Source organism: Mercenaria mercenaria, chromosome 12, assembly GCF_021730395.1.
Source record: "Mercenaria mercenaria strain notata chromosome 12, MADL_Memer_1, whole genome shotgun sequence".
Taxonomy (NCBI): domain Eukaryota; kingdom Metazoa; phylum Mollusca; class Bivalvia; order Venerida; family Veneridae; genus Mercenaria; species Mercenaria mercenaria.
In genome coordinates, this window is record NC_069372.1 from 345,519 (window position 1) to 369,192 (window position 23,674).

The 23,674-nt window shown below is 36.3% G+C and overlaps 1 protein-coding gene across 1 annotated transcript in view; it reads left to right on the top strand.

The window, feature by feature from the left end:
• LOC123533798 (translation initiation factor eIF-2B subunit alpha-like) overlaps positions 1 to 19,932 on the top strand; it is a 39,169-nt gene extending 19,237 nt beyond the window's left edge. The window contains exons 4-9 of the mRNA XM_045315676.2: positions 932 to 1,048; positions 1,376 to 1,488; positions 2,709 to 2,777; positions 9,573 to 9,648; positions 14,613 to 14,738; positions 19,752 to 19,932. Coding sequence (XP_045171611.2) covers positions 932 to 1,048; positions 1,376 to 1,488; positions 2,709 to 2,777; positions 9,573 to 9,648; positions 14,613 to 14,738; positions 19,752 to 19,907 — 657 coding nt within the window. The 3' untranslated portion in view covers positions 19,908 to 19,932. The remainder of the gene's footprint in view (positions 1 to 931; positions 1,049 to 1,375; positions 1,489 to 2,708; positions 2,778 to 9,572; positions 9,649 to 14,612; positions 14,739 to 19,751) is intronic.
• Positions 19,933 to 23,674: the final 3,742 nt, after the last annotated feature.

The window sequence follows — 23,674 nt, forward strand, 5'->3', positions numbered from 1 at the left end:
CCACCTGACAGGTCAAGTACTGGCTAGGGGGGAAAGAACTGACCGGTCAATATCTTCCCCCACCTAACAGAGCAAGTACAGGCTAGGGGGAAAAGAACTGACTGGTCAGTTTACTTCCCCCACCTTACTGGTCAAGTACTGGCTACGTGGGAAAAGAACTGACCAGCAGTAATTTCCTTACCTAATAGAAGAAATTGAAACAGGAAAAAGGCAAATAAAAAAAATACAACAGAAATTAAAATAAGTTTATTTAAAAACATTTCTTTAATTTACACAAAATATGAAACATATTTCTTATTTTATATGAAATTTAAATGAAAACCGACTATCGGAAATGAAAAACAGGCTAGTTAAGAATAACCAAGAATAACCAGTTCCAATTCACTAACAGGGGAAATAATTGACTAGCCAGGAAAATTGATGAGGGGGGAAAGAATTGACTAGTTAGTTTTTTCCCCCCATAAGAATGATCAAGAGTAACCAGTTGCGATTGGGGGGAAAAAATTGACTAGGGGGGGAAAGAACTGACCAGTCAGTTTCTTCCCCGGGGAAAGAACTGACTAGTCAATTCTTTCCCCCGGGGAAGAAACTAACTAGTCAGTTTTTTCCCCGGGGAAAAAACTGACCGTTACACCGGTACATAACCTATGAAACAACAAAACACCTCCAAATGTTTAAAATGTTTTATTAACAGGGCCTTTAGAAGGTTTTTTTCCAGAAGGAAAGTTTATGCAATATAAGTCTGGTTCAGTTAAAGATTTGCTGAAAGTTTCATACAACTTTAAATAAAAATATCCTTTAATAAATTACAAGTGCAAATGACTAATGAACCTGTTTTTTTTATTCCACAATAAACATTTTGTTATAAAATATAATTTTATGTTATATGCAATACTCTTTAATTAATTCTGAACATTATCTTTAACTGCAGGACTTTCAGAAGTGTCAGAACATTATGGTAGAAAGAGGGAACATGTTTCTACAGAAAGTTGCCTCATCTAGACAGAAAATAGCCAGACAGGCAGACAAGTTTATCAGAGACGGCTCAGTAAGTGTGAACAATGTCATATTAATGTTCACATAGGTTTTCATATCTAACATGATATTAGAAAAGTTCCATCTTGTGAACAAACACATCTATTTTGTTATAGTTTATAAGCAAGGTTGTTAAAAAACCATGCAGTTAGATTTAACAAGCCATAGTGTCAATTTTTACAAGCCCAAGTGTTCATTAATAAAAGCCAGTGTATAGATTTTACAAGCCTTGGTTAGCTAAATTTATTAGAAATCAGTGTCAGATTCTACAAGTCAGATTTTGCTAGCCAAGGGTAGGGTTCACTAACCATTTTAGTAGTCTAAATGTTTTATATTGTAGAAAATATTGATTCACTCGCATTCAAGAGTTATACAACATGTGTTAAAAGAAGCGGCCCAGTCAAAGAAGAGATTTGAGGTCTTTGTTACAGAATCAAGACCCAATGATGCAGGGTAACTTATATGTACACATTATCTAAAAACAGTTCATTTTTGCAATGTAAATAAGTGTTAGTACAAACTTTTGTAACAAACATTGCCAATGGCAAAGCACAGTAAAAGTTAAAAATACTGAAGATTTTAATTTAAATTTCAAGCAGCAGAAGTTGATAAGTAAGGGGTATAGTTCCAGTGGACTAAAAATCATTTATTACCATAACAAAGACTTAGAGCTGCATTTGTTCCTGTTTCCTGAAAATTTCCAGTTTGTTCCATACTGTGAAATCATTTAATTTTGTGAATTGAAATTTTGTTGTTTTGGTCAAAATGGCTGTTTCATGGGGATATAAATTTTTGCTTTCACTTTTTTTGAAGATCTTATGACTAAGTTGTAACAAATCAAAGAGCATAGCATTTTTATGACGAAAAATCTCAACTACCTATGGTTGGATTCAGACCCAGCACGCTCGGGTCTAGTCCAATGCTTTAACCACTGAGCCAAAGAGTCGACTCCCTGACTTAGTTGTCGGAGATTGGCTTTAAACGTACAGGCTATGCGTACTTAACCTCTTCAAAAAAGTCATTTATGATGACGTAGAAGCGATTTTGGCATAGAAAGTGCCATTTTCGACACAAGATAAAGTCTGTTTCCCATATGAGTTATGTTTCCCATATGAGTTACGACTTTTTGCAGTAACAGAAATTGAAAGGCATAGCATTTTTATGATGAGAAAAATCCCAATTGTCGCTCGGGTACTAGTCCAATGCTCTAACCACTGAGCCAAAGTGTTGACCCCCTGACACAGTTGTCAGAGATTGGTTTTAAACCTACAGGCCGTAGCAAAGCATTAATGAATGGGAAATTTATTTGTTCATTGGGGTGGATAAAATGAACCGCAAGATCTACAGTTATTTGTCTGCAACGAATATAAAGGGTTTTGCATGATTATGAATTTGCCTAACCTGAGGTTTTGCATGCTCACAGCAATTACTGTAAATGATAGAAGAAATTGTTAAGATTTTAAAAATGTCTGATTCTGTAATTGTTTCCACTTTTAATACACATGTTACCCTGAAAAAAATCAGCATAAAATCAAAACTTCTTCTATGCTAAACGGTTTTGATATGAGCAATTATTAAAAAAATCTGATATTTATATTTGAAGCAACCATAATGCACAAACAAGGATTATTCAAATTGAAATAAGATGCTATATTTCTCTCCCTTTGGTACAGAGTGAAGACCCTGGAAGAATTAAGAGCTTGCGGTATACCTACAACATTGATACTTGATTCTGCAGTCGGGTAATAACTTTAGTTTCTGCTGATCTTCAGCCATTCTTTCTTTTCCATTAAATAAGACTAGGTATAAAGAAAGTGATAAGTTGTGAAGCATTCAAATTTTATTGCCCTGTCTCTTTTTAAAAGTATAATGTCATAGGTGGGGTAATTGTGATTGGGAAAACATTGTTATATACATTTAACAACAGTCACACTTTTAAGGTGAAATTTTTTTGCTCTCAGAAACCATTGAAATGTGCCTGGTTGCTTTGAACATGAATTAAACACACTGCAAACACAAAAATTATTAAATTGGTTCTAAGTTATACATTTATGTGTTGATTTTTTTAGCGTGAGCTTTTGTGATCGCCCTTCGTCCGTCCACAATTTCTTGTGAACATGATAGAAACCACATTTTGCAAGCAATTTTGATCAAACTTGTACAAAACTTGTATTGGCATAATATTGAATTTAATCAAACTTGCATAAAAACTTGTGTCACCATAAGATCTCAGTTCCTTTTTTGAACCTGCCAGATCCCTTAATGGGTTCCAGAGTTATGTCCCCTGAAAGGGCCAAAATTAGCTATTTTGACCTTGTCTGCACAATAGCAGCTTCATTTATGATTTTATTTTAACCAAACTTGCACACAACTTGTATCACCACAAGATCTTGGTTCCTTTCTTGAACTGGCCAGTTTCCATTATGGGTTCCAGAGTTATAGCCCCTGATAGGGCCAGAATTAGCTGTTTTGACCTTGTCTGCACAGTAGCAGCTTCATTTATGATTTGAATTTAATCAAACTTGTACAAAACTTGTACAAAACTTGTGTCACCATAAGATCTTGATTCCTTACTTGAACCGGTCAGATCCCGTAATAGGTTCCAGAGTTATGGCCCCTGAAAGGGCCAAAATTAGCTATTTTGACCTTGTCTGCACAATAGCAGCTTCATATATGATTTGATTTTAACCAAACTTGCACACAACTTGTATCACCATAAGATATTGATTCCTTTTTAGCTTGACTATTTGAAGAATAAGTAGAGCTATCCTACTCACCACGGTGTCGGCGTCGGCGTCACACCTTGGTTAAATTTTTCGTACCCGTCCATATTTTGACAAAGTCTTTTGAGATAAAGCTTTGAAACTTTCAACACTTGTTTACCATCACCATGTCCAGTTATAGGCAAGAGCACATAACTCCATCAAGGATTTTGGCTGAATTACGGCCCCTTTTGACTGAGAAATCATGGTTAAGTTTTTCGTACCAGTTCATATTTTGACAAAGTCTTTTGAGATAAAGCTTTGAAACTTTCAACACTTGTTTACCATCACCATGTTCAGTTATAGGCAAGAGTACATAACTCCATCAAGGATTTTGGCTGAACTATGGCCCCTTTCGACTTAGAAATCTTGGTTAAGTTTTTCGTACCAGTTCATATTTTGTGTAAAGTGTTTGACATATGGCTTTGAAACTTTTATCACTTTTTCAGTATTATAGTCTCTATCTGTAGGCAAGAGTACATAACTCTGTCATCTATTTTGGCTGAATTATGGCCCTTTTTGGACTTGGAAATTGGTTTTGTTTTCGTACAAGTGCATGTTTTGTCAAAATTATTTGACATATGGCTTGTTAAACTTTGAACACTTGTTTATCATCATGATTTCCATCTGTAGACAAGAGTACATAATTCTCACAACTATTTTGGCAGAATTATGGCCCTTTTTGGACTTGGAAATGAGTTAAATTTTTCATACCTCTATATTTTGTTTAAACTGTTTGACTTTGAAACTTTGAACACTTCATAACCATCATGGTCATATATTGCCATTAAGTGCAAGACTTATCGAAATCCACAAATAAAGGAACATGGTTTGTCTAATCTATTTTTTTCTTTTGTCTGAAAATCTGTTGTAATAATTTGACCCCATTCTTCAATCAATTCTTCGAATAGTCAAGCACGCTGTCATCCGACAGCTCTTGTTATATGCCCGAAGGGACGTATTATGTTATCCCCTCGGTGTCCTTCTGTCTGTCTGTCTGTTGGTTAGCAATTTCCCTTCCGCTCTTTAGCTCTTGAACCCCTTGAAGGATTTCAAAGAAACCTGACACAAATGTTAACCTCATCGAAACGACGTGCAGAGCACATGTTTCTGATGGCTCACTTCAAGGTCATGGTCACACTTAGGGGTTAAAGGTCATATGACTTTGTTTTGTGTGTATATTGCTCTGCATTTGCATTGCATTGCATTGCAGAGCACTTGTTTTTATTTGGCAGATCCTTCTTTTGTTCACTTACAATATTTTTTTTTAATTACTTCCCTTTTATGTTACTATAAATAGCTTCTTTAGTAACTTTTTTATTATTGGCCATAGGGAAAAACCAAGACCATTTTTTTGTGGTACAACATGGATGGTACCTCCACTTTTTAGGTGTATTATGACATATCTGTACCTTGTAAGAATATTTTTTTTCTTTTTGGTTAAATTTCTTCCCTTTTGTTGTTCCTGTCCTTTGGACTTAGATATTTTTTCAGAGGACTTAGATTTATTTTTAGCTCACCTGAGCAATGCTCAGGTGAGTTTTTCTGATCACTCGATGTCCGGCGTCCGGCGTCTGTCTGTCGTCTGTCGTCCGTCAACATTTAGCTTGTGTATGCGATAGAGGCTGTATTTTTCAACTGATCTTCATGAAACATGGTCAGAATGATTACCTTTATGAAATCAAGGCCGAGTTCGAAAATGGGTCATCTCGGGTCAAAAACTAGGTCACTAGGTCAAATCAAAGAAAAACCTTGTGTATGCGATAGAGGATGTATTTTTCAATTAATCTTCATGAATATTGGTCAGAATGATAACCTTGATGAAATCTAGGCTGAGTTCGAAAATGGGTCATATCGGGTCAAAAACTAGGTCACTAGGTCAAATCAAAGAAAAACCTTGTGTATGCGATAGAGGCTGTATTTTTCAATTGATCTTCATGAATATTGGTCAGAATGATTGCCTTGATTAAATCTAGGCCAGTTCGAAAATGGGTCATCTTGGGTCAAAAACTAGGTCACTAGGTCAAATCAAAGAAAAACCTTGTGTATGCGATAGAGGCTGTATTTTTCAATTATTCTTCATGAATATTGGTCAGAATGATAACCTTGATGAAATCTAGGCCGAGTTCGAAAATGGGTCATCTCGGGTCAAAAACTGGGTCACTAGGTCAAATCAAAGAAAAACCTTGTGTATGCTATAGAGGCTGTATTTTTCAATTATTCTTCATGAATATTGGTCAGAATGATTGCATTGATGAAATCTAGGCCAAGTTCAAAAATGGGTCATCTCGGGTCAAAAACTAGGTCACTAGGTCAGATCAAAGAAAAACCTTGTGTATGCGATAGAGGCGGTATTATTTAATTGATCTTCATGAATTTTGGTCAGAATGATAACCTTGATGAAATCTAGGCTGAGTTCGAAAATGGGTCATCTGGGTTCAAAAACTAGGTCACTAGGTCAAATCAAGGAAAAACCTTGTGTATGCGATAGAGGCTGTATTTTTCAACTGATCTTCATGAAATTTAGCCAGAATGATTACCTTGATAAAATCTAGGCCGAGTTCGAAAATGAGTCATCTGGGGTCAAAAACTAGGTCACTAGGTCAAATCGAAGAAAAAACATTGTGTATGCAATAGAGGATGTAGTTTTCAATTGATCTTCATGAAATTTGGTCAGAGTGATTGCCTTGATGAAATCTAGTTCGAGTTTGAATATGGGTTATCTGAGATCAAAAACTAGGTCACTAGGTCAAATCAAAGAAAAATCTTGTGTATGCGATAGAGGCTGTTTTTTTTTTCAATTGATTTTATGAAATTTGGTCAGGATGATTGCCGTAATGAAATCTAGGTCAAATTTGAATATGGGTCATCTGAGGTCAAAAACTAGGTCACTTGGTCAAATCGAAGAAAAAACTTGTGTATGTGATAGAGGCTGTATTTTTCAATTGATCTTCATGAATATTGGTCAGAATGATTGCCTTGATAAAATCTAGGTCGAGTTTGAACATGGGTCATCTAGGGTCAAAAACTAGGTCATATCTAAGAAAATGCTTGTTTTATCGCAAGAGACCATTTTTTTGGTCCAATCTTAATGAAAATTGGTCAGAATATTTGTTTTCATGAAATCACTAGGTCAAACATGTTTTACACTGTTATGGTGTGTTTCTTAGGTGAGCGACCTAGGGCCATCTTGGCCCTCTTGTTAATTTCTTCCCTTCGTTGTTCCTGCCCTTTGGGCTTCATCAGTCAGAATTTTGCTCCTATCCTCCTCTGATGTAATCCTTCAGGCATGAAACTACTGGCCTGATTTGAAAATAATTTTATTTGAAGTAACTTAGAAAATTTCAACTATTTTCTCATAATTTTTTTGATTGATCTTGATTATAATTTTTAGCTTGACTATTCGAAGAATAGGGTAGCTATCCTACCGGCGTAGGCGTGAGTGTTAGCTTGAGCATCACACAAATGTTAAAGTTTGCGTACCACCCCAAATATTTTCAAGGTCTTTGAGATTTTGCTTTCATATTTTGCATACTTGTTTACCATCATGACCCCAGTCAGTAAAAAGGAGGAGGCAACACTATCAAGCATTTTGACTGAATTATGACCCCTTTTCGGCTTAGAATATGCTTATTGTAATGTTAAAGTTTTACTCATTGCTTATATTATACTATCAAGCACTGAGAATAGTCGAGCACGCTGTCCACTGACAGCTCTTGTTTGACCTTCTTGTCCTTAAGTGCAGTGATAACAGGTGAACGATATAGGGCCACTATGGCCCTCTTGTTTCTGTTTGTCTTAAAATATGCTCTCCTATAGTTGTTAAGGAAACACAAAACATATCCAGTTTATATAAATGTGGCCATTTCCATTCGATATGTTGAAGAAGGTTTGTGTAATGACAAGATTTTCTTGAATTGCATTGTACTAATGGTAAATATTTATGTAAGGATTGATGTTCACGATGTGAGCAACCTCATGAATATCGTGAAAATTAAAACTAAACCCTCGCGTTAATATCTGCTTTTACAGTAATTTACCAAAAGTATAGTGCAGGAGGAAGTAAACCATTTTTGATGCTTTTGAAATAATGGAGAAATCAACATTTTAATGGCTTTTTTGTCGAGCCCGCTTGCGGTGAGCTCAATATAGTCGTCACTTTTGGCGGGTCGGTGTATGTGCGTCTGTCCGTCCGTCAGATTTTGTCCGGACCATAACTTTGACATGCATGGACCAATTTTGTTTATATTTGGCATGAATGGTTACCTCAATGAGAAGGTGTGTCATGCGTAAACCCCATGTTCCTATCTCAAAGGTTAAGGTCACAGTTGGAGGTCATATTGAAGTTTGTCCAGAGCATTTCTTCTTCATGCATGGTGGGATTTTGATGTAACTTGACATGAATGTCCACCATTATGAGATGGAGTGTCACCAGGTCCCTGGGTCTAAGGTCAAGGTCATACTTGACAGCTGGCAGGCTCGACATTCTGCCCGTGGGCATACTTGTTACCAATATCTATCACTGTGTCAGTTTTCAGTGACATAATATTATGTGCATTTTATGCCAAACTTGGTGGAAATGAATCTTTTGAAAATTTTCATCCCATCTATGGGCGAGTAGCTTGCCAGTACAAGATGATTCAGTTCTTGCAGAGATGATGGGAATTTAATGTATTTTCACTGGTGTTGTAAAAACTTTTCTGTATCCTTTGGTGTAGCTTGAGTTTTGGACTGTTGGTACAGTGTAGTGTGTTATACAAACAGCATTTATAAATGAATGCATAAAGTCATTTGCTACTACAAGAAGATATTTTTAAAAGGAAACTCATTGGTTTATCTTATTTCTTCTGTTGTTTTTTAAAAGCCATATGGAAGAACAAGAACCATGGGGATCAGAATTTCTGGCTCTCCAGTCAATGTTTTGATGGCAACTGCTGGACCCCATAACACCCAAAACATTTATCTTCCAGCCAAATAGTCTTATCCATACATTCAAACTTCAGGCAGTGAAAAGGTTTTTATAGCACTACAGTAGCCAAAAATGTTACACCAAGTCTTTATCTGTCTGAATTCAGTTTACTTATATTGGCATAAATTCATTGAACTGTGATGGTTGCAGTAAGAAAACGCAAAATAAAAAAGTCACAAGCGAGTGTCAGATTTTACTAGCCAGGATTAATAAGCTTGAAGCTTTCATTACAGTCGAGCTAAAATGAACTAATATAAACTGTAACATTCCGAATGATGTGGCAAAAATAAAAAGGCCTGGAGCATTGCAAAGTTAGCTAGTCCATGTAATATAACTGAAATAGTGTGGTTTGAGTGGTTTAACAATCAACAAAATTTACCAAATGAATGAAATTAGTAGAATTACGTAGAGCATTTATTTTTGCTTGCTTATACCTTAGGTAATGTCCTGGGTTACACCTATGGTCTTCTTCCATGTTCAAAAGCTGAAAAGATAACATATTACCTATGTGAGGAAGCCATACAGCTGACATACAGAAGGCTGTTTGTGTTACCCTAGTGCTAGACCAATGATGAAATAATGCACGGAGATGTACCTGGGGTCTTCCTCCACCTTCAAAGCTGGAAAGTTGCCATATGACCTATAATTGTGTATTACCTATAGTTATATGCGTGTGATGTTAAACTCACAAACAAAAACAAACAAAATTTACAAAACAGAACTATGCAGTTTTCTGTAGTGCATGCATTATGAATTTACCAGACTGCTCTATTATAAATGGTTTAGTGTTAGATGGTGTATTTCAGTTATGTGATGGAGAAGGTTGACATGGTATTGTGTGGTGCTGAAGGTGTCGTAGAGAGTGGAGGTATTATCAATAAGGTAAATAACATCGACTAAACCGTCTTTGCTTGATCGTTTAATTACTGGTTTTAGATGTGGCAAATATACAGTTTAAAGTACTGTAGATTAGGTGATATTTGGGATGATTTTATGTTTGCTAATACTTGTGAATGATGCCACTTGTGCAGGGCTCCAGATAAGATGCGTATTAGCGTAAATTACGCTTTGAAATAATGCATATACGCATGTCTAATCATTTTTAAGCGTATGAAAACGTATAAGAAATTACAGAAACGCACACAAATACTTTGTACTAGCGTAAACAAAATCTGAATCGTCTGGATGTTTTATTTAACAGAGCACGGTAGGCATTAATTCTCCCACACAATGCATGCGTAAATCAAATAGTTGGGAATTTATATTGACGGTACAGTAGTGTATTTTAAAGCGGTGTCGGTTTAAAATGTCAACTTCCGGTGCGGAGTTCACAACAAAAATTCTTCTTTCTAAGAATGAAAAAGTGAACAAACACTCTATGCATTCTTTAAACCAGCAAAACTGATCCGAAAATTTAGCTAAAGTTATATTGAATATTGGACTCATTAAATTTTTGTGAATGAAGCCAAGAGAGAAAAAAGAAGCAAAAACTTGCATACTGAATGGAAACTAAACTGCAAACAAATTCATGGGTGTTATGTACTTAATAAATATGTTATAAAACTGATTTCATTCATTATTAATTTTCAGGGGTAAAATTACTCCTAGTCAATTTCAGATTTTACCATTTTACTCAGTCACAAAAAATATGATGAGTAAATACTCATAGGCCAAAATAATTATCTGGACCCTGCTTGTGAATTCTGAATATTTGTGAATAAGAATATGCATCAAGTTCTAACACAAACACATAGGTTTCACTAAGTCTTAAAGGTATATTAGATCCAAATTTTATAAATATAAATTCACAAATCAACACAGCCTTATCAAAACATGTTTTGCTTTAATAATCTTCTGCAGTTTACAATACAGTCTATCTTGTGTTAAGAGACCACCCAAGGGACAGGCAAAAAGTGATCTCTTAAGACAACGGTCTCTTAGGAAATTGGGCATAATATATTGGACTTAAGTTTTCACGTGGTTTTTACGTGGTGTATGTAAGAGACACATTGGGTAAGGATGCAGATAAAATACATGTTATCTATATCAATTTAATAGTTTAAAATTCTCTTCATTTTATGCAAGTGTTTCAAAATAAAGATTAACATATGCATAAAATATTTACATACATCAATAAAACTTTAAAGTGTAATAAAGTGTGTGTTTTACTTCGATAAAATCAGCTGAATTTCACCATTTTCTATTGAAAATGATTTCATTACATTACGTGTCGTTATTGACATCTTCCCTCTCCCCAGATATTGTCCCCAACACAATATTATTTCATTTCAGGAACTAAGCTAGCCATCCCGTCGATGCCTTAAAGTTAATGTCCCCAAGATCACTCGCGAACTTAAGAGCTTGAGTGCACAAGATAGGCCCAGACACGGGCATTCTCCTAGCAGTCACGTCCTAATACCACTCATATACCAAATTGTTTAAATCCTTGTGAACAGTTACTCACCTCGCACGTTTACTATCACCTGAAACATTGTTTTCAATATCCTCCAATACTTCTGCTTTCTGTTTCAGAATGTTTTGGATCTGGGTTTTTCCTACGCCCACTTCTTCAGCAATTTTACGAGCACTTTTGTTCTTACTTAATTCCAACACATGAGCTCTATCATCCAATGTTAACACTTTCCATTTAGACATATTCAAGATCAATGAACTACACATAGGATAGCTTACAATATTGAGTACAAAAACATGTATAACATGATATGCGATTTTCCTTATTTATCAAGGTCAAGTTATTATTGGAAGAAATTGGTGGATATTAAACACAACGACGAATTTGATTGGTCATATCGGTCTCTCGCTAATAATTATGCAGTGATTGCGGGATCCCATCAGATGTTACTTACATTTCTCACCTTTTGCAATCGAGAATTAAGTGTCAACATGTTCGCATAATTAATCGGCGACAATGTTTGATATAAAGATGATTTAATATGGACATAGTTAAATTTTAGCGGTCGCTTAACAAAAAAAGATCAGTCAATTTTGCCGAAAATCAGCTGTCACTGGTCGCGTTAGACAAAAGTCGTTTAGCACAAATATGTTAATATTAAAATTGTTCGGGGGGAATTCAAAGTGGTCGTTAAAGACAAATGGTCGTTGAGGACACGTGGTCTCATCCACAATATTGACTGTATATGAAATACAGAAATGACGTTGAGGCGCCAAATTTAAAAACATGAACAATTACTTCATATAGTTTATGTAAGCATAAGAGTAACAAGTTTGTTTGTATTAACAGTACTGTGTATTATGTTTGAAATTGTACACACTGTATACATGTATAGATAAACACAGTATAAATGTGTACTACCAATAAAAATAAAACTGGCGTTTTTTTAGCTCACCTGAGCTATGCTCAGGTGAGTTTTTCTGATCACTCGATGTCCGGCGTCTGTCTGTCGTCTGTCTGTCCGTCAACATTTAGCTTGTGTATGCGATAGAGGCTGTATTTTTCAACTGATCTTCATGAATATTGGTCAGAATGATAACCTTGATGAAATCTAGGCTGAGTTCGAAAATGGGTCATCTGGGGTCAAAAACTAGGTCACTAGGTCAAATCAAAGAAAAACCTTGTGTATGCGATAGAGGCTGTATTTTTCAATTGATCTTCATGAATATTGGTCAGAATGATTGCCTTGATGAAGTCTAGGCTGAGTTCGAAAATGGGTCATCTCGTGTCAAAAACTAGGTCACTAGGTCAAATCAAAGAAAAACCTTGTGTATGAGATAGAGGTGGTATTTTTCAATTAATCTTTATGAGTATTGGTCAGAATGATTGCCTTGATGAAATCTAAGCCGAGTTCGAAAATGGGTCATCTCGGGTCAAAAACTAGGTCACTAGGTCAAATCAAAGAAAAACCTTGTGTTTGCGATAGAGGCTGTATTTTTCAATTATTCTTCATGAATATTGGTCAGAATGATAACCTTGATGAAATCTAGGCCGAGTTCGAAAATGGGTCATCTCGGATCAAAAACTAGGTCACTAGGTCAAATCAAAGAAAAACCTTGTGTATGCAATAGAGGCTGTATTTTTGAATTGATCTTCCTGAATATTGGTCAAAATGATTGCCTTGATGAAATCTAGGTAGAGTTCGAAAATGGGTCATCTCGGGTCAAAAACTAGGTCACTAGGTCACATCAAAGAAAAACCTTGTATATGTGATAGAGGCGGTATTTTTTAATTGCTCTTCATGAATTTTGGTCAGAATGATTACCTTGATGAAATCTAGGCGGAATTCGAAAATGGGTCATCTGGGGTCAAAAACTAGGTCACTAGGTCAAATCAAAGAAAAACCTTGTGTATGCAATAGAGGCTGTATTTTTCAACTGATCTTCATGAAATTTAGCCAGAGTGATTTCCTTGATAAAATCTAGGCCGACTTTGAAAATGGGTCATCTGAGGTCAAAAACTAGGTCACTAGGTCAAATGGAAGAAAAACATTGTGTATGCAATAGAGTATGTATTTTTCAGTTGATCTTCATGAAATTTGGTCAAAGTGATTGCCTTGATGAAATCTAGGTCGAGTTTGAATATGGGTTATTTGAGGTTAAAAACTAGGTCACTAGGTCAAATTAAAGAAAAATCTTGTGTATACGATCGACTGTTTTTTTTTCAATTGATTTTTATGAAATTTGGTCAGGATGATTGCCTTAATGAAATCTAGGTAGAATTTGAATATGGGTCATCTAAGGTCAAAAACTAGGTCACTTGGTCAAATCAAAGAAAAAACTTGTGTATGTGATAGAGGCTGTATTTTTCAGTTGATCTTCATGAATTTTGGTCAGAATGATTGCCTTGATAAAATCTAGGTCGAGTTTGAACATGGGTCATCTAGGGTCAAAAACTAGGTCATTTCTAAGGAAATGCTTGTTTTATCGCAAGAGACCAATTTTTTGGTCCTATCTTAATGAAAATTGGTCAGAATATTTGTTTCCATGAAATCACTAGGTCAAACATGTTTTACACTGTTATGGTGTGTTTCTTAGGTGAGCGACCTAGGGCCATCTTGGCCCTCTTGTTATAACAATCAACTGTTACTGATTATGAAACTTAATTTATGATTTAATAAAGTTAGATACATTTGCTGAGGATTCTATACATTTGAAGTAAATGTCTAAAGATGAAATATGTTTAATAGTGAAAGATGGCCATTGGATATCTTTAAAGAGTTCATATTGGAAAATATGAACAGTTACTTCATAGTATCTATGTACTAGAAAAGACCCTCATGTAATAGCCTCTGTTTACTTTCCCAGTATCAAAGCAGTGTCTTGGGGTATTTATCTCCTTCTTTGAAAGCTCTAGTTTAATTTTGTGGGCGCATAATTTCATCGTTTTTGCCAAAAGCTAAAGGGCTATTTCATTGAGGTTTTACTTTGTGAATTTAAGTGTTTGAAGGATAAAAGAGCGGGAAATTTAGTTTTTTGATGCAACCGCAGAATCCTAAAAAATGTGTCTGTCATAAATATTGATAATTTTACAGTACACAGTGTCTGCTAAATATGTATGTTAAATTTCATGCAGTTGATCTTTACATTTTAATCGACATGATTAAACTGAAGATTTTAGTTTGACAAGTACATTTTGAACTTCTGAGGCTAAAATGCTCAATGCTGTTTATTTTGATACCTCAAAAGTTTATTGAAATAAGAATCCTACATAAACCTATACAAGGATGGAGTCGCAGCCTCTGAATATTAAAAATAAAAACACCATGGCATGCTACAGTATTTTTTTATTCAGTGCTTTTCTCCAGCCAATTTCGAGTTCAGCCAAGTCTGACTCTTCAATTTTGATTAATTTATTTATATCTTTATTACAGATTGGAACATTTTCCATAGCAATAGCTGCCAAGGCCATGAATAAACCCTTGTATGTTGTAGCAGAAAGTTTCAAATTTGTGCGACTTTTTCCATTGAACCAACATGACCTGCCTAATGAATTCAAAGTAAGTTATCTTTCTAGCTGGACTATTTTGTAATTTTTCAAATAGTAGAGCTTTTGTATTCACCCTTTCATCAGTGTCACGACAACTGCGTCCAGGTCACAAAAGTTTTGCACGTAAGCAGGTTTCTCAGTATGTGATGAACTCCAAGGACTAGTTACATAAGTCTATTTTTGTTTTGTCAAAATTATGCTTTTTTAGCTCACCTGTCACAAAGTGACAAGGTGAGCTTTTGTGATCGTGCAGCGTCCGTCGTCCATGCGTGCGTGCGTAAACTTTTGCTTGTGACCACTCTAGAGGTCACATTTTTCATGGGGTCTTTATGGAAATTGGTCAGAATGTTTACCTTGATGATATCTAGGTCAAGTTTGAAACTGTTTCACGTGCGATCAAAAACTAGGTCAGTAGGTCTAAAAATAGAAAAACCTTGTGACCTCTCTAGAGGCCATATAATTCGCAAGATCTTCATGAAAATTGGTCAGAATGTTCACCTTGATGATATCTAGATCAAGTTCGAAACTGGGTCACTTGCCATCAAAAACTAGGTCAGTAGGTCAAATAATAGAAAAACCTTGTGACCTCTCTAAAGGCCATATATTTCATGGGATCTGTATGAAAGTTGGTCTGAATGTTCATCTTGATAATATCTAGGTCAAGTTCGAAACTGGGTCATGTGCGGTCAAAAACTAGGTCAGTAGGTCTAAAAATAGAAAACCCTTGTGACCTCTCTAGAGGCCATACTTATGAGTGGATCTTCATAAAAATTGGTCAGAATGTTCATCTTGATGATATCTAGGTCAGGTTCGAAAGTGGGTCACGTGTCATCAAAAAGTAGGGCAGTAGGTCAAATAATGAAAAATAATGAAAAAACCTTGTGACCTCTCTAGAGGTCATATTTTTCATGGGATCTGTACAAAAGTTGGTCTAAATGTTTATCTTGATGATATCTAGGTCAAGTTTGAAACTGAGTCAACTGCGATCAAAAACTAGGTCAGTAGGTCTTAAAATAGAAAAACATTGTGACCTCTCTAGAGGCCATACCCTTGAATGGATTTTCATGAAAATTGGTCAGAATGTTCACTTTGATGATATCTAGGTCAAATTTGAAACTGGGTCATGTGCCTTCAAAAACTAGGTCAGTAGGTCAAATAATAAAAAAATCTTGTGACCTCTCTAGAGGCCATACTTTTCATGGGGTCTGTATGAAAGTTGGTCTGAATGTTCATCTTGATGATATCTAGATCAAGTTTGAAACTGGGTCAACTGCGGTCAAAAACTAGGTCAGTAGGTCTAAAATTAGAAAAATCTTTTGACCTCTCTAGAGGCCATACTTATGAGTGGATCTTCATAAAAATTGGTCAGAATGTTCATCTTGATGATATCTAGGTCAAGTTCGAAAGTGGGTCACGTGTCGTCAAAAAGTAGGTCAGTAGGTCAAATAATGAAAAATAATGAAAAAACCTGATGACCTCTCTAGAGGTCATATTTTTCATGGGATCTGTATGAAAGTTGGTCTAAATGTTTATCTTGATGATATCTAGGTCAAGTTTGAAACTGGGTCAACTGCGATCAAAAACTAGGTCAGTAGGTCTTAAAATAGAAAAACCTTGTGACCTCTCTAGAGGCCATACCCTTCAATGGATCTTCATGAAAATTGTTCAGAATGTTCACTTTGATGATATCTAGGTCAGATTTGAAACTGGGTCATGTGCCCTCAAAAACTAGGTCAGTAGGTCAAATAATAAAAAATCTTGTGACCTCTCTAGAGGCCATACTTTTCATGCAGTCTGTATGAAAGTTGGTCTGATTGTTCATCTTGATGATATCTAGATAAAGTTTGAAACTGGGTCAACTGCGGTCAAAAACTAGGTCAGTAGGTCTAAAATTAGAAAAATCTTTTGACCTCTCTAGAGGCCATATTTTTCAATGGATCTTCATGAAAATTGGTCAGAATTTTTATCTTGATGATATTTAGGTCAAGTTCAAAATTGGGTCACATGAGCTCAAAAACTAGGTCACTATGTCAAATAATAGAAAAAACGATGTCATACTCAAAACTGGGTCATGTGGGAACAGGTGAGCGATTCAGGACCATCATGGTCCTCTTGTTTAAGTCTTACATGTAAGCAGGTTTCTCAGAAGCTGCTAGGCCAAATGCTTTCAAACGTCACACATATCTTTAGCATCATGAGATGTCTTCATGCGGCAAGTATGTTTCTCAGGAAATTACTTGACCAAATGTTTTCAGATTCGCCAGATGTCATTTCATAGATATTGAAACTGTTGTTGTTTCAAACACTGCAGGGCTTAATTTTGATCCTTATTAGCTCGCCTGAGCACAAGTGCACTCACTTTTTTTTCAAACAACGTCTCCTCTGAAACCATTGGGTGGAAGTTGATGAAACTTGGTCAGGATGTTTCTTGGGTGGTCCTCTTTCAAATTTGTTCAAATGGTTCAAAAAGTTCCGCTTGGTTGCACATAGGGGCTGCCAGAGCTAAAAAAATCTAACAATATCTATTTTTAAAGCGCTTGCCTGATTTTTTTGAAAATAATTTCACACAAATTGTCCTTGTGTGACCTTCTACCAAGATTACACAAGGTCATAATGCTGGCACCAAAATGCTATGAATTATGTCCCCATTTTACTAGAATTTTAGGTTCAGGTTGTGATTCACTTTTGCTCTATCTCAGTTACTACTAAATAGATTTGATTCAAACTTAAAATAGTTGTTCCTCAATATTAGCCACATGATATGACACATGGTGCATTACTTTTGCAGAATTTTTCCATGAATTATGTCCCTTTTATACTTATTTAATGTTTTGATACACTTTTTCTGTCTCTGTTATTACTATATACATTTGACACATCTTCATCCACATTGGAGTCAACACTCAATTGACAGCTCCAGCTTCCTCAGTTGTACCCAGTTTCACCATCCAGCATCAAATTAGTCGAGCCTGTTGTCTCCTGTGACAGTTCTTGTTAGCTCACCTGTCACAAAGTGACAAGGTGAGCTTTTGTGATCACGCAGCGTCCGTCGTCCGTCCGTCAGTCTGTGCGTGCGTGCGTAAACTTTTGCTTGTGACCACTCTAGAGGTCACATTTTTAATGGGATCTTTATGAAAGTTGGTCAGAATGTTCATCTTGATGATATCTAGGTCAAGTTCAAAACTGGGTCACATGCCATCAAAAACTAGGTCAGTAGGTCTAAAAATAGAAAAACCTTGTGGCCACTCTAGAGGCCATATTTTTCACAAGATCTTCGTGAAAATTGGTCTGAATGTTCACTTTGATGATATCTAGGTCAAATTTGAAACTGGGTCATGTGCTTTCAAAAACTAGGTCAGTAGGTCAAATAATAGAAAAACCTTGTGACCTCTCTGGAGGTTATATTTTTCATGGGATCTGCATGAAAATTGGTCAGAATGTTCATCTTGATGATATCTAGGTCAAGTTCGAAACTGGGTCACATCCGGTCCAAAACTAGGTCAGTAGGTCAAATAATAGAAAAACCTTGTGAACTCTGTAAAGGCCCTATTTTTCATTGGATCTGCATGAAAATTGATCAGAGTGTTCATCTTGATGATATCTGGGTCAAGTTTGAAACTGGGTCACGTCCAATCCAAAACTAGGTCAGTAGGTCAAATAATAGAAAAACCTTGTGACCTCTCTGGAGGACATATTTTTCATGGGATCTGTATGAAAATTGGTCAGACTGTTCATCTTGATGATATGTAGGTCAAGTTCGAAACTGGGTCACGTGCGGTCAAAAGCTAGGTCAGTAAGTCAAATAATAGAAAAACCTTGTGACCTCTGTAGAGGCCATATTTTTCATGAGATCTGCATGAAAATTGGTCAGAATGTTCATCTTGATAATATCTAGGTCAAATTTGAAACTGGGTCACATGCGGTCAAAAATTAGGTCAGTAGGTCAAATAATAGAAAAAACCTTGTGACCATTCTAGAGGCCATAGTTTTCATGGGATCTGTATGAAAGTTGGTCTGAATGTTCATCTTGATGATATCTAGGTCAAGTTTGAAACCGGGTCAACTGCGGTCAAAAACTAGGTCACTAGGTCTCAACATAGAAACACCTTTTGACCTCTCTAGAGGCCATATTTTTTAATGGATCTTCATGAAAATTGGTGAGAATGTTCACCTTTATGATATTTAGGTCAAGTTCGAAACTGGTTCACATGTGGTCAAAACTAGGTCAGTACGTCTAAAAATAGAAAAACCTTGTGACCTCTCTGGAGGCCATATTTTTCATGAGATCTTCATGAAAATTGGTGAGAATGTTTTCATTTATGATATCTAGGTCAAGTACAAAACTGGGTCACATGCCTTCAAAAACTAGGTTATTATGTCAAATAATATAAAAAAACTTGTGACTTGTCTCTAGAGGCCATATTTTTCAATGGATCTTCATGAAAATTGGTCAGAATTTTTATCTTGATGATATCTAGGTCAAGTTCAGAAGTAGGTCACATGAGCTCAAAAACTAGGTCACTGTGTCAAATAATAGAAAAAAACGATGTCATACTCAGTTCATGTGGGGGCAGGTGAGGGATTCAGGACCATCATGGTCCTCTTGTTTAGTTAGGAACCTACTAACCTAATATTACCAGCTACTATACATTTTAAACTTTTAGTTTGCATTTTAGATGGTAAAATTCTAGTTTTTCAACCAGTTTAACTCAGATTAAACAAGATGCAGGAAAATTATGTCAATATAAAACAGAAATGAGATCATGGTGCTTAAAGCAAAACAAGAACAGAGTTTCCATTTAATTTTATCATTTTGATTTGACTGAATACAGTATGTCTGCAGTCATACCTTCATTACTGTTACATGTGTGGAAGTTGTTTAGTTACATAGTGGTACATTTCGTCTTCAAAATCAGAAATCCACAAATAGATCAAAATTCTCGGCAAAATTGCCACAACAAAATTTCTTGCCCACATAAATAAATGACTACAGTAAGCATATTTTTTCTCTTCTTTATTTCAGTATAAAGCATCTACGCTAAAGAAAGGCAGCAATCTAAATGAAGAACATCCCCTTGTAGATTACACTCCACCCAATTATATAACATTGTTATTTACCGACCTTGGTGTGCTTACGCCATCTGCTGTCAGTGACGAACTTATTAAGTTATATTGTTGAAAAATAAAATGAAAACAAACTGTCAGTGAATTTTGGTTCTGTGTTCAGAAAGTACTTATTATTAGTGATAAAGCCATCAGCATTAGGATGGCAAGATGTTTGGTTGGACATTGTTTGCCAAGATGGAATTTTTTTCATGACCCCAAATAGACGGATAGCCCCATTTATTTTACCTGTCATTGGCATGATAGTGGTCTAGGAATGTCGAATCTCCAGCCTTACATTGATGAAATGAAGAGCACAAAAAAAATTGTTAATTAGATGCATGCAATGCAGTGTTGTAAAGTGTTGCAAAAGTTGTGTTTATGATATATTTCAAAAAGGATAATTAGCAGAGAACACAACCTGTCCAGAGTAATGCACCATTAGAAAAACATATGCAATTGTTGTACCAAGTTGATCTGCAGAGGTTAATTTACTAAAAGTTCTATATAATTGGAAAGAAAATCCATGTCTTTGTAGAGAGCTGTTTGCTCCATGGAGGTTCATACTGTACATGTATAGGATAAAGCCTTCATTGTGTTATTTCTACTAAAAACATTTTTTTCAACATCTGAATGTCTTTTTGTCTAGTATGCCTAAACATCTTATGCAGCTGGAATTTCTACATGTTTGTTGAAGATATTGTTATAACATAACTGTTTGGGCAGCTTTGTTGGAGGGATTCCCATACAATGTCGTAATCATTTTGCTATAACTGTTGGTGGTCTTGTAGTCCCCCATGACAGACCTTGCTGCCTGGCATTGAACTGCTTCAATCTACTGAGTATTTCTACTTTTATTGGCAATGCTTCTGATGCATACTCGAGGAAGGGTCGCACTAGGAGCGTGTACCGGTTCTCGATATAAATTGAATACAGGTATTAACTATTATAGGTCCGGTCAATATATTCTATTGGGCAAAATATGGAACAATTAAAAACAACTAAAAAAGAGTGTTTTTGTAACATATTCCAGCTGTTGTTAGTCCCCTACTGTGCCCCTTATGTGCTTTTTGCTGTCCGTCATTCCATCTGTCCGTCCGCCCATCTCTAAGGGATTTTAATATTACTTGGCATAAATGTTCCCCATGATGGGACGACATGTTATGCACAAGGTCACAATTGGAGGTCAAAGGTCAACAGGGCTTTTTTCCTGTCTGGTCCATAACTGCCATCCATGAAGGGATTTTAATATTACTTGGCACAAATGTACCTCATAATAAAACGATGTGTCCTGCACAACTTTCAGACCCCTAGCTCAAAGGTCAAGGTCACACTTGGCAGTCAAATGTAAACATGGCATCAACAGTTTCGTGTCCAGTCCATAACTCTGTCATTCATGAAGGGATTTTTATATAACTTGGCACAAATGTTCCCCATGATGAGATGATATGTCATGGCAAATCCTGGACCCCTGGCTCAAAGGTCAAGGTCACAATTGGAGGTCAAAGGTCAACATTGCTTTTTTCCCGTCTGGTCCATTACCCTGCCATCCATGAAGGGATTTTAATATTACTTGGCACAAATGTTCCTCATGATAAGCTGACGTGTTGTGCACAAAACCCGGACCCCTAGCTCAAAGGTCAAGGTCATGATTGGAGGTCAAAGGTCAAAAGGGATTTTTTCCTGTCCGGTCCAGAACTATTTGGCATAAATGTTCCCAATGATGAGACGACGTGTCATGCACAAACCCCAGAACCCTACCTTAAAGTTCAAGGTCACACTTGGAGATCAAAGGTCAGTGGGACTTTTTTTCCTGTCCGGTCTATAACTTTGTCATGCAAAACAGGATTTTAATATTACTTGGCAAAAATATTCCCTGGATGTGTCATGCGCAAAACCCGGCCCTTAGCTGTAAGGTCAATGTCACACTTGGAAGTCAAAGGCCAAAAAGGCTTTTTTCCGGTCCAGTCTAACTCAACAATCCTTAAAGGGATTTTAATATTACTTGGCACAAATGTTCACCATCTTGAGACGGAGTGTCATGCGCAAGAACCTGGTCCCTAGGTCTAAGGTCAAGGTCACACATAGAGGTTAAAGGTCAGATACAAGAATGACTGTGCGGAACATTTCTTCTTTATGCATGGAGGGATTTTGATGTAACTTGGCATAAATGTTCACTACTATGAGACAGATTGTTATGCGCAAGAAACAGGTCCCTAGATTTAAGGTCAAGGTCACACTTAGATGTCAAAGGTCAAATTCAAGAATTACTTTGCCTGGAACATTTCTTCTTCATGCATGGAGAGATTTTGATGTAACTTGGCACAAATGTTCTTTTGCTTGTGACCACACTAGAGGTCACATTTTTCATGGGATCTTTATGAAAGTTGATCAGAATGTTTATCTTGATGATATCTAGGTCAAGCTTGAAACTGGGTCAACTGCGATCCAAAACTAGGTCAGTAGGTCTAAAAATAGAAAAACCTTGTGACCTCTCTAGAGGCCATACTTTTCAATGGATCTTCATGAAAGTTATTCAGAATGTTCACCTTGATGATATCTAGGTCAAATTCGAAACCGGGTCACGTGCCTTCAAAAACTAGGTCAGATAATCAAAAAACCTTGTGACCTCTAGAGGCAATATTTTTCATGGGATCTCTATGAATGTTGGTCAGAATGTTCATCTTTATGATATCTAGGTCAAGTTCGAAACTGGGTCAACTGCAGTCAAAAACTAGGTCAGTAGGTCTTAAAATAGAAAAAACCTTGTGACCTCTCTAGAGGCCATACTTGTGAATGGATCTTCTTGAAAATTGGTCAGAATTTTCGCCTTGATGATATCCAGGTCAAGTTCAAAACTGGGTTACGTGTTTTCAATAACTAGGTCAGTAGGTCAAATAATAAAAAAACCTTGTGACCTCTCTAGAGGCCATATTTTTCATGTGATCTGAAAGTTGGTCTGAATGTTCATCTTGATCATATCTAGGTCAAGTTCGAAACTAGAAACAAGGTCAGTATGTCTAAAAATAGAAAAACCTTGTGACCTCTCTAGAGGCCATACTTTTGAATGGATCTTCATGAAAACTGGTCAGAATGTTCACCTTGATGATATCTAGGTCAAGTTTGAAACTGGGTCACATGCCATCAATAACTAGGTCAGTAGGTCAAATAATAAAAAATCTTGTGACCTCTCTAGAGGCCATATTTTTCAATGGATCTTCATGAAAATTGGTCAGAATGTTCATCTTGATGATATCTAGATAAAGTTTGAAACTAGGTCACGTGCAGTCAAACCTAGGTCAGTAGGTCCAAAAATAGAAAAACCTTGTGACCTCTCTAGAGGCCATATTTGTCAATGGATCTTCATGAAAATTGGTCAGAATGTTCACCTTGGTGATATCTAGTTCAGTTTTGAAACTGGGTCACGTGCGATCAAAAACTAGGTCAGTAGGTCTAAAAATAGAAAAACCTTGTGACCTCCCTAGAGCCAATATTTTTCAATGGATCTTCATGAAAATTGGTCAGAATGTTCATCTTGATGATATCTAGGTCAAGTTCGAGACTGGGTCACGTGCCGGGCAAAAACTAGGTCAGTAGGTCAAATAATAGAATAACCTTGTGACCTCTCTGGAGGCCATATTTTTCATGGGATCTGTATGAAAGTTGGTCTGAATGTTCAGCTTGATGATATCTAGGTCAAGTTCGAAACTGGGTCACGTGCGGTCAAACACTAGGTCAGTAGGTCTAAAAATAGAAAAACCTTGTGACCTCTATAGAGGCCATATTTGTCAATGGATCTTCATGAAAATTGGTCAGAATGTTCATCTTGATGATATCTAGATA